The sequence below is a fragment of the Polypterus senegalus genome, chromosome 11, assembly GCF_016835505.1.
Source record: "Polypterus senegalus isolate Bchr_013 chromosome 11, ASM1683550v1, whole genome shotgun sequence".
NCBI classification, from domain to species: Eukaryota; Metazoa; Chordata; class Cladistia; order Polypteriformes; family Polypteridae; genus Polypterus; species Polypterus senegalus.
This window is the reverse complement of record NC_053164.1, coordinates 12,136,667-12,149,084: the sequence shown is the minus strand read 5'-3', so window position 1 is coordinate 12,149,084 and position 12,418 is coordinate 12,136,667. Positions and strand designations below refer to the sequence as shown.

Genomic DNA, 12,418 nt, shown 5'->3' with positions numbered 1-12,418 from the left:
ATAAGGGCTTAAAATATATAAAAATAACTACACAAACATATGGTTTCTACTTCGCGGATTTTCGTCTATCGCGGGGGGTTCTGGAACGCAACCCCCGCGATCGAGGAGGGATTACTGTAATTATTGTGGGCAGAAGGTGAGGAGTGAGAGTGGATTGAAATGTTCGAAAATGGCCGTACTAGTGTGACGAATGCAGAGCGCGCCGGACATCCAGCTACAGCCATGTGGTGGTGATGATGATGTGAAAACAGTGGTGCATCAGTGGCTATGCACTAAACAAAAAACATTTACTGTATTTGCTGATGGCATTAAAAAGTTGGTACAATGCTGGTAAAATTGCATCGCAAAGGAAGGTGACTATGTAGAAAAGTGACATCATTTGCTTTTGAAATTCTTAATATAGAGATAAAAACTGTGGAAAGTTTTTCAAAATCCCTCGTATTTAGCTAAACAAAAGCACATAAAAGCAGGTATACATAAACGTACTGCAGCTCCGGGCTGATAAGGACACAAGGTTTAAAAGGGCTCACCATTGAGGTCTCCAATCCCGTCACTGTTGCTGTCACAAAATACAGGAACTTCTAACTGGTAGAAAGATCCCGTCTCCCACCACTCGAGGGTATGTGAAGGTGCCGAAAGACTCTGCACAATGATAGCAATGGCGGTACCCAGCATGCCCATCCACGCCACTGACAAGATGATCAGCAGCCTAGTGCGGAAGGCTTGCCATCTGGGACCACCAGCTTGACACTTGAGCTCTTCCAGTCCCAGCAGAATCCATTTGTTGTCAGAGGTGGAATGTAGTAAAGGGCGTTTTTCTGGATCCTCCTCACTTCTTTGTATACTAGTGGAGTCATTCTTGGAAAGCATACTGGCCTAAAAATTAAAAAAAAAAAAGTTTGTGAAGCAATAACTTGGACTTGATAAATACCAATCATGATGTATACTTAATTTCCACAGGACATTCTACCCTTTTATTAAAAATTACAAAAAGCTTGACATCTGCTTCAACAATACCTGTGTGTGTGGAGGACGGTATTGAAAATTTTCATATCAAGGACGTGTACGCTAAGCAGGTCTTTTCAACTATAATTCTGTTGATGTTTTTATGAGGAAAAATCAAAAAGTAAAGGCAACTTGCCCTTAGATACCAGAAAAATGTAAGCAAATGAACACAACAGTTCTACCACAGTGTCTCCCTGCAGGTCGATGCCTTTCTTGCATCGTTCCACTAACTCATTCATTCCTTGAGAGAAGCAGCTTTTTTTGGTGGTCTTCACGGTTTCCTTAACCTCATCAGACCACACAGAGCCTCTTTTAAGTGGACCAAAAACATGACACTTTGAAGAAGAAAAAAAAAAAAAGGAGGTTTGCCACGTTGTAATGGAGATGATATGGTTAGGGCAAAGCCAACCCCTACCAAAATTTTGCCCCTATAATGTGCGAGATAAATGCATCCATCTGCGTATTCTCCACCACTCCATGTGAGGTAATGTTAAACTGAACTGCATTCATACAATTCAGTAAGCACAAAGATTGTGGTCCTAAGTGTGGACGATGACACTTGTCTTAATCACAGGATCCACACATAGGTAGTCAAGGGTTCAAACTGTATTGCTGTAGCTAGCATTTCACCCAAAAGATAGGTGGGGCTGGGTGGGCGATTGACAGCAAAAGGTCACACAGGTATTCCAAGCTCTGCATTCCATGAAAACCTGGATCATTCATGTTATGATTTATAAGTCCAGGAAGGTTCAAGAGAGCAGATGGGGGAACTCACGAGGCAGTGGATAAATAGACCCTAATAGAAGATGGGGTGGAATAGAGAGAGAACACCCCATAGTGGAAGATGATTGGGGTCTCGTATAATGCTGTGCGTAGAATTCACACTAAAAACATGGCGTACGGACAAAAGCAGAAATGTGCGTATGAACAAAAAAAAAAAAAAAATTCCAGATGCATAAACCTGTGTGTTCGCCAACTTCCATGTTCTTCCGCGTCATAAATCCCAGTCAGCATGAAAAGTAACACACCTACCACCACTTCCCAACTCCGCCTCTTTGAATATGCAAATCAATATAAATAGCCCTTAAGCTCAGCCCTCTATGAAAAGGCAATGGCAAAAGCACGGGGGAAAACAGAAGATTTCAGCGAATACCAAGTGGAGGCAATGGAAAACTGTAGTATTTGTTGGTTTAAACAAGGATATAAACAATAAAAGAAAGTTGATCAAGTGACAGAGTGTCAAGTTCAAAGTTGCACAGTGCTGGAAATAAAATTTTCAGATATTAAAGTTGCCGTGAAAAGGCAAGTCAGCCTATCCGAGTGTCATATGAAAGCTTATTAGGGTTCAAAGAAAAGAAAAAAAAAATATGGACACAGTGTTGGGGGAGCTTGAAGTGTCAACTTAATCTCAAAATTTCACTTTAATCACGTAGCTTATTTTGTCATTAAACTAGAACGTCATGAACTTCATCTTAAAATCGTTTAATTCACTAGTTTCTCAAATCCCATCGTAACTAAAGTAGCACGTTAAATGGTTTTTTTTTCTGTGTGTTCTTCTATGTGCTCTGTGTGTGTGTGTGAATCACTATGCACTTAAACGGGCTTTTTCTTCCACAGACAGGAGACAGAATCCATTACATTCAAGATATTACAGCTCTCTGAATAATTTAAATACTGAGATGTATACTTGATATTTTCAGGATTATAAGAATTAAAGTATGTATTAAACATGGGAACACGGTGGCACAGTGATAGTGAGGAGCTGGCGCCTCGTCCAATGATTGCTCCTGCTTCACGCAAGATGCTTGCTGTGCCATGCACGACCTTCGATTAAATAATTTATTGCAGCAGTACTGTCTCTCTCTCAAAACGTACTAACCTCGAATTCCTGTCTTTCTTTGTCCAAGTAACTAATCGCCACACAAATCAACTCTGTAATAGATGTGAAGCCATCTGTAAGCTTAGAACACCTATTTTTCAAAACCTTTAAGGCACATTGAAATATCTTCATAGTACATGTTTAATTATTCCATCCATCTATCCTTCCAGTGTCGTGCCAGCACCAGCAAGAATACAGCACGAGGCAAAAACAATCCCTGAATGGGGCACCAGCTCTTCGTTAGCGTTGCAACACCATGTCCTCACGTGTTTAATTATTGACAATATAGATTTAAATGTTAGTATTTTATCTGTATAATGTAAAACATTTTGCTGCATTTCATCTTAAAAATGACTGTCATCATATGTAAATATGCGCTTAATAAAGTGGCTCAGGTTGTATAATATTATAACTGTATTGCACGTTTACAGTGAGGTGATTGTACTTATAAGTACAAACAGTTGTACAAGGAGCACTTGATTGACTGATTGAGTCCATTTATAGTTCTTGGGATGAAAATGTTTCTGAACCGCGATGTCCCTACAGGAAAGACTGAAACATTTGTCGTATGGAGGAGGTGTCAAACAGACTGTGCGCATGGCTGAGGCAGCGTGTGCTTGATGCTGTATACTGCTAATTCTCTTTCCAATCAGCTGCTGTAGAGCTGCGATTCCACACTCAGATACAATAGGATAATACTTGACAGTAACAACGCTAAAGCAGCTATGATATTTGGAAAAGTTTGGCCATTCCGTGGATTATATTCTTACAGGTTATTTACAATCAGATGCCTTAAACTAATAAATGATATGTGGTTAATTTCAGTGTATTTGATACAGCCGTGTCAGGGATGTGAATCTAAAAAGAAAGAGAAACCACATGGAAACAAAAGCACGGCTTTGACGCTGGGTGCCACCAGTTTGTAAAAGCGAGCGGAGAACTTGCGTACGGCAGGAATTGTGGTGGCGTGAAAATGTGTTTAGTTTTTATACATTGTGATGTGTACACAACATTTTTGTGCATACGCATCTTTATCCATGAGGCCCTAGGACACGGATTAGTTTACCAGAGCCATAACAGCACAAAGTGGATTCTTCTGAAAGCACAGCTATGGATCATCCATCTGTTTATATGTAAGAAAATAGAAGCTCTCTCTGTATGTTCACAATACAATCCCACACTCTTGGACAGATTGGAACCAAGTTTTGCATAGCAGCCCTCTAGGACTAAACGGACAAGACAGACTACTTTGGAACTCAAACCTTTGACCCTGGGAGTCCCAGTGGGCCCGCCCCCCATGTCTTACACTACTGGCTCAGAACGAGTGAAACATCCAAACAGACTGAAGGCAAAACTAGCAGAGAAAAAATGACCAAAACTTACCATTCCCTCCCTGGGCACCACCGGAGTAATATAAAAAACAGAGTTTCGCGTGCTTTTGCGGAGTGAAACTTGATCAAGACTCACTGATCAAGTGCAGCACAACACAAATAGGGCTGCCAGTTCTCTCTCTCTGGAAAGGAGGTCATTTGGGTCGAAAAATTAGGACTTTCCCTAGGATGCCATAATACGCCTTTTTACCATCTTATGGTTTTTTTTAAAAAATGAAATAAAAATTTAACAGTAGTTTATTACTATAATTATGGTATGATGGCCACAATCACACTCACTGGCAAACTAATAACCCATCAAATATTTTAAATATGCCAAGCCTCTTAAACTGATAGACTTCATTCCTTCCATTCTTGTTGGGATAGCTTAACTATTGTAAACATGTAAAAAAAATGATACACATGGTAAATTCACTTCATTTTACTCTTTTTAATTTAGTTTATTTGCATTTATCAACATTCATTTTTAATTTTTCCACTGAAGCGGTTTCTCTCAGTAAATCTGGGTTCTAGAATAAATTATGAATAGAAATCTTTACACAGCCAGCTACTGAAATTGAATCTTGGGAGCATCAGCCCCTTAACTAAATCTGTTCTGCTCTTTCTAAAAAAAAAAAAAAAAAAAGGAACATAGTAGAATTTACACTTTCTGGCATAATGTAGGGTTGTCAGTCCTGGAGAGCCACAGTGGCTACAGGTTTTCATTCCAACCCAACTGCTTAATTAAAACCCATTCCTTGCCAGTCTTACACCTTATTTAAATTTTGTGGCTTGTGTGGCCCACCAGACTGGCACCGGCAGCTTAAACCAACAGAGACAAGCATGGGACACAAGTTCAAGGCACAAAAGGTTTGTTTTTCTTTTTCCCTTGTGGGAAACACCTTCCCCATTCCCCTCAAGTACAACACACTTCACGCACAAGCACAGCACACTACCACAAGTCTCTTCCTTCTCTCTTTTCTCCTGTTCACTCCTCCTCCCGACTCTGGCTCTCAAGTAGTGGCTGCTAGCTCCTTTTATAAGTGCTCCAGGTGCTTGTTTACTTGTTTCCAGTGGCACTTCCAGGTGTGGCAGAAGAACTGCCCATAAGGGCTCAGCAGCTCTGGCTCATCACCCCCTGGCAGCACCTGCGGATCCCAACAGGGCTGTACCAAACCCCAACGCCCATGGAGCCCTGTGGGAATCCAAGACACCCCTGCAACCCAGGGGGGTTGCCATCTAGTATCCTGGGGGAGTTAACACTCTGGCCACTGTCTCACACACACACACACACGCGCATGGGAAGCGGCTAAAGGGCTTAAGTAAAGGCAGTTCCGAGTCATACCAGGATGTGGCAAAGTGCACCGACTCTCTCCCTTTCCTGCAGGCCATTCACGGGAGATTCCACCTGGCCCTCTTGACGTCACTTCCAGGACTGAGCCTATGGAAAAAGACCTTGCCGGCTCCGGTCCCTGTGATGTCACATCTGGGCTCGAGCCTATGGCTGAAGACCTTCCTGAGCCTGACCGCTTTGACCTCACTTCCTGTCTTCCCCTTTCAAAGCCTCCACCGTTTCCCTATTCCCTCAGTTCTGTTTTGGACTCCGTTTTGTGCACAGCAGTGCCATCATTTAAACCTCAATTTTCAGCCAGGAAACCAATTACAGTGGAACCTCGGTTCATGAATGTCTCGGTACACTTACAAATCAGTTTATGACCAAAAACTTTGCCAAACTTTTGCCTTGGTTCACGACTCTGTACACGAACAAGCCAGTTTCCCTTTCGGTTAGTACAGGTTCAGTCTGTCCCTGTGCAGAGAGAGACACACACAAAGGTGAGAGAGAGAGAGAGAGAGAGAGAGAGAGAGAGAGAGACACACAAAGGTGAGCGAGAGAGCGAGAGAGAGAGACACACAAAGGTGAGCGAGAGAGAGAGACACAAAGGTGAGCGAGAGAGAGAGACACAAAGGTGAGCGAGAGAGACACAAAGGTGAGCGAGAGAGAGAGAGAGACACACACACACACACACACACTCGCTGAATGACGTCTCATTAAGAAACCGAGTTGGAACAAAAACCTGCAGCCACTGCAGCTCTTCAGGACCAGCATTGCCCACCCCTGGCATAATGCATATTCCTGAATTTATGTAAATGGAAGAATTATGAAAGTATTAAATTACTTGAAGTATCTTATTACTTGATCAACTGATAAACTAAAAAGATATTGCATTTCTAGGACAGACTAAATGGTTTTTTTTTTTTTTTTTTAATTTTTTATTTTATGGTAAATCACATAGCATTTCAAACAAATACATCAATTTTTATTAAAATAGGATTGAAAATAAATCAACGCCCAACCTCGGAGAAAGAGAGCTAGACCAGCAGGGTAAAACTTTAATAACAAAAATATGACAAATAAATAACTGAATAAAGATAAATTAAGAAAATGAAATGGGAAGAAAATCTGCTTCCTCAGTGCTTTAAGAGCTTATTCTAAAATATTGATTAGATCCTGCCAGATTTTGAAAAAAGTGCTGCACAGATCCACTAAGTGAGAATTATATATTTGAAATTGGGGGGACACACACCTAACATCAGTTACTTACTGACTTAAGAGAATTAGGATTCTTCCAGTTTAGCAAGATAAGTCTGCGTGCCAATAGTGTAGTAAAGTGCAGTCACGTTTTTCTTGTCCTTCTCTTTAAGCCCCAAACACACACAGCTGTCAATGGGTTAGGATGGGTTAGCATTAGGTTGTGCTCAATAGATGATTCCAAGTTGAATAATTCAATGCTTTGCGCATATGGAGCTCGAGTGAATTCTCCGCATTGCTGCCCTCCGCTCCAATTCCGAGATGTTGAGTGTGAGATCATTTTCCCCATTGTCTTCTTGGATCTTTGAAAGGAAGGGATTGTATATATATTGCAGAAATGCTGTCCGAGTACTTGAGACTGAGCAATATTTTTTCCAGCATAGAGGAAGGTGGGAGGTACGGGCAGGTTCTGTTTATATCAGTATACTGCTGCTGGATTATGTGAATTTCCCCTTGGGATTAATAAAGTATCTATCTAATAAAGTCTAGAATTTGAAGATAGTGAAAGAAATGTGTCGCTGGAAAGAAATTAGGAGTGTAATTGTTTGTAGGATACAAAGACGTAATAAGAGTATTTTTCCTTAAAATATTAAAAAGCAGCACTAAAAGAACGGATTCTCTTTTTTTTTAACAAAGGGGCCGAAACAGAATAAAAAAATAAGATTTCAAAATGAAAATGAGAAATTGTCATTTTGATTTTGAATAAATTCACTTAGATGGGTTAATTAGGATTACACTTAAGGAAAAACAACAACAATATTTATAATGAACTAAGTCACCAAGACGATAAAGCTGAATTCAAAAAATGAAGTAAAAAAGCTGAACAGACGTTGACTATTCTCATCAATATCTGTGTTGGTTTACTGATGAAATGGAAGTGAAGATTTTATGGGAAGAGTGAGCATTACTTCTGCAAATGCTGATTGGTGTACAGCTTTCAGTTTTTACCAATGATAAGGATACACTAAAAAATAAATCTTACAGGTGTGAAAAATAGCTAACTATATGCAAAATAATCATTACTTTTATAAAAAGGGTTATACCCTTTTTATTGATTTAATTCAAATTCAATAAAAAAAATTAAGAATAACTTTTCTTCAAATGTAAACATTTTCTTATAACTTATTTAAGTAAAAAACTATACTGTGAACTGAACACATTTAAGTTAAAAATTTAATGACACTGCACTTCCTCTCATATCGATTTCTTGGTCTTTCCAACAACGCATTCAGCTGTAAAATTTATCCGTAATAAGAGCCACTTTACTACGAGTGTTTAAGTATAAAGCATATTAATTTCATAATAAATAACTAGCATTTCATTTAGTATAACTACAGACGTAAGCAGTTTTCATGAAACCTTTCTCTTCATGTGGGAAGCATGGCGAGCAAGGTAGCGTCTTTTTAACAACCTCCCTTGTTGGTTTGCTTTAAAAGCAAGCACATTTATCGGATAGTTACGCATGTTCATTTTTTTTTTAGCGTTTGAAGCTTTTATTTTACACAGAAAAAGAAAATGACACTTTGAGATAAGTTTGAGAACGACATGCCGTTTGTCCTAAACTACGACCTGTAAACAGCATTAAAAGACGTTTGCCTAACTGTCATGGTATTATTTGACCTCTTATTTCATTTGTGTTCTACATAGGTAATGTATTTTCTGGTTAATTTTTTAAACAATGATTTATTTAGTGATACAAAAATTAAAAAAAATCATTTCCTACGTTCTATTTTATTTCAGCATTTTCGCTATCGCATACTGAAAAGTAGTGGAAAAGGCGGCCATTCATTTAAGCGGATATGTTGGCGTCAATGCAGGAAGTGTTTGAGGAGCGGCATCTGCCTCAGGATTTCACTCTCTGCGTTTCCTTGCTGGGACATTAGATTGAAATCTACTTTGTGTATTTTTTTTTTAATAAAAGAACAGTTGCATTGACATTTGAATGTCAGTAATTCAGTAAAAATTATCCTCAGACATTTGATTTAATTTTCCTTTGAAAATATAACTCCGCTGTTGTGACTGTATGTTCAAATAAAGATATGGAATTTTAGCATTAATTTGTTATACAGTCATTACTGTCCAGCGTTGCATTCTCTTTTTTTGAGCAATTCAAATGAAAATAGGAATAAAATAAAACCGTTGTTGCCACTACTTATATTTGATCAAGCATTTTTGGTAAACTTGAGTAAATTAATAAATCAAGTTTACTCAATAGTTCAGTATATTAAATCTACTCAAAAATAGTTTGTAATTTGTTGCCTTATTTTTTTTAATTTATTTATTTATTTATTTTTTTTACAGTGGGAGATTTTCAAATTTTAGGAGACACCTTCAAAGATTTTGTTAATTCCACCCAGAGAGTCAATGGCACGTTAAGAATGAGGGGAAAACAAGGACTCTTAGTAGCCCGAAACACAAAAGACAATCAAAAGATTGTTCAATGCCAGCTTGGTTGACTTTTCCTCATAACTGAAGCACTACAAACTGTACAACTAAAGAGGACACGTCAGACATGACAGTGTTCACGAGTTACAACCCAGCCACAGAAGTTACTGCAAATCAGCAGGGCCATCTCTAACCTATTTGGTTCCCCAGGCAAGAAAATCTGCCATTACCCCCCACTTCACAGAGACATACGATATGCAACTTACACAGACTAATCACTTAATTAAAAATAAAACAAAAGAACTTTTTTGCAATCAAATTGTGCATGTACCAAAAGTCATATAGAAAATTAAAATAAAATAGAACCACTTTGAATGTGAATAACTTAACGGACTCTACAAACCTTATCTAGAAAAAGGAAGAACAAATATTAGAAATACGTCGCTGCTAAATGGAGGGACATAACATTGCAAATAAGTGTTTTTAAAAAACAGACACATTTGGACTCTTTTGCAACAATATCCTTTATAAAAGATCTATTCCTCTTGGCCAGTGTCAGTGCTCCTGCCTCCAAGATCTCCTCTCAACTGCCGAAGCTAAAGGAGAAGGGTCTAACTGCAGCCGGGAATACCTAGGACTGTGTTGGGTTAAAGCGGCTCTGCCTCATGGTCACACGCATGCCGCACTAGTAACGCGGAAGTCACACGATATGCCCAACACGCTGCCTGCGCTTGTGTATGCAACAGTAGACAGATTATGCTGGGCACAGTGCAGGATCTCCCGAGGCACACAACATAGACACTTTTGTGTTTCGGTCTGGATATTTTTTTTCTAAACAAAATAAAGATAGTTTGCTCTATAGAGGGCTACAGTAATGCACAATGACCACAAGAGGGCGCCCTAGCCCCTTGCCTGGACAACCGTTGTCTATAAGCGGCCCCGCCAATTGCACACTAGCAGAACAAATTCTGGACTCGAGAACAGACACATTGATCGAGAAGCACTGTGGATGACGGATGGGACAGCAGACAAGCAACATGATCACCACGTATACTTAAAGATACAAGTCTTTGCTTTCTTTCATTGACGCTCATCTATATTTGTAGAGTGTAACGACAGATACTTCGGCTAGTTAAATTTAATTCAAACTTAGTTTAACTTTATATCAGGAAATTTAAAATATGCTTTGCGCATTATAAAACACCAGTAACGGCGCACTGCATGATAACGTGCAGTGAATCCACTTGACTTGAGCATTCCTAGTTTTCCTCCGTCTCTGTTCAGCATTCGTTTGCTCAGAGGTTGATGCGCTCGCTGCTTCCTGAGCAGCTCTTCTTTCCTCCACCCTAGCGGCCCGCTGCTTCTCGTCTTTCGTTGGCAGTGTTTGTGTTGCAATTACTTGGTACGTTTTCTTTAAATTTATCACTTAAGCTGGCACTTAAGGCAGATTGGAGGCTTAATGATTTTAGATATGAAGAGACAGAGAAATAGATGGCGAAGGTGGTATCGATGAGAAAAGCGCCCGTACGCATGCGCCGCACGGTAGCCCGGCTGGCCGCGGCCGAGAGTTGATTCAACAATAAAACAAAATGAGGAATATTCACCTTGGAGGTCAATCATCACCAGGGAAAGTGGACAGTATGCGTCACGTAGTATATATGTGTACCAAATTTCAGGTCAATATTTTAAACGGTTTGCGAGCTACAGGTGATTTAAAATCCTGGACAGACAGACAGAGACAAATGAACAAACACGGTAGCGTCTTATACAAGAGGATAAAAAAAAAAGTGTTGGTTTTGAGTAAGATTAACAAAGTTGGGGGAGTAATAACGGTCTCCGAGAAAGATTACACTTCTGTTAAAAGAAATTAAAAGGCTTGGTTTCAAAATCAAATCAATTGATAGTGACATCTGAAGGTTGTTTTAACCATAAGAAAAAGCAACGGAATATCAGCAAACGCGATTTTCAGTTAAGCAACTTTAAATTAGATGCATAAAAAGCTCTGTAAAATATGTTTCAGTGCATCATGTAAAAATAGGAGGTACTCGTATGTTATAACTCGAGATTTTTTTTTTTTAAACCACTTATTTTCAAACCAAGAATACTAAAATCTGATTTTTAAATGACTTTTCTTTGTAACACTACTTCTGTCGCGAAGTTTCTAATGTCGGAGTGGGAAGTGAACGGAGAAACGCCATCTGGGTTGAATTGTGGGGTTATAAACAAACGAGTACCAAAGAGGATAATCATGTACATAAAACTTGTTTAAGTTAAATCACTTGAACGGTGCATCGGGACAATACGTATAATTTTAGGATTAAAAAAAATATTCATTTTGAATAAGATTTGTATAAAATAGTTGAGGAATGACAACAGTCCCCGAGGCGGATTACGCTTCTAAGAAAATAATTTAAATAGCTTTGTTTCAACATCAATTAATTGCGTTAATGCGACATTTAAGAGATGCGACAAATAAAATATATTTTTTAAGTTGAATAATCTCAAATACATAAAGTCAACATCCCTCTTTAAGCATAGCTTTTTCAGTTTTAATAAGAGAGCCTGAAGTCGACCTCACCTGTCATTAAAACTCCACATTAAGCGCGGTGCGTCCTCATTCCCTCAGAGCCGAGACGCACAGACAAAACGGGCAAACTACACCCGAAGAAAATAAACAGGTATTTAAATACAGGGCTGCGCAGCTGTGGCGTCGTCACTTCGCCATTTCAAATAACGAACTACGAAACTGGCGAAAGCGGCCCAGTGTTAAAATCAGTCAATTTCAGCTGGACGACACACCTGAATCACTAAGACAGCCTGAAGACGACCTCACCTGTCAGGTACAATTCAGCAAAAAAAAACCATGACCGCGATGGATCTTCATTCCTTTCAACTCGAGATTGCAAACACAAAGACACGCACTCTCCTCTCCTAATGCTAACCACCTCGTTCATCAATTAATTCTTTCTGGTAACAAATTAAATGAAGAATCTAATCAAATGAGCGGTTAATTCAAAGTCCGTTAACTCCAGTTTTAACTTGCATGTGTGTCGTTCTAAACCAGGGGTGTCGAACTCCAGTCCTGGAGGGCCGCAGTGGCTGCAGGTTTTCATTCTAACCATCTTCTTAATTACTGACCAGTTTTTATTGCTGATTAACTTCTTTAGCCTTAGCTTTAATTAGTTTGAC

At 39.2% G+C, this 12,418-nt stretch overlaps 1 protein-coding gene across 2 annotated transcripts in view; it reads right to left on the bottom strand.

The window, feature by feature from the left end:
- Positions 1-12,172, bottom strand: part of LOC120538668 (4F2 cell-surface antigen heavy chain) — a 66,657-nt gene extending 54,485 nt beyond the window's left edge. The window contains exons 1-2 of one of the 2 annotated variants that reach the window (XM_039768056.1): positions 12,063-12,172; positions 531-876 (exon numbers count right to left, since the gene is read on the bottom strand). In XM_039768056.1, coding sequence (XP_039623990.1) covers positions 531-870 — 340 coding nt within the window. In that variant the 5' untranslated portion in view covers positions 871-876; positions 12,063-12,172. Of the gene's footprint in view, positions 1-530; positions 877-11,807; positions 11,979-12,062 lie in introns of those variants that run through there. The other variant, XM_039768054.1, reaches the window with a different exon arrangement.
- Between the last annotated feature and the right edge of the window lie 246 nt (positions 12,173-12,418).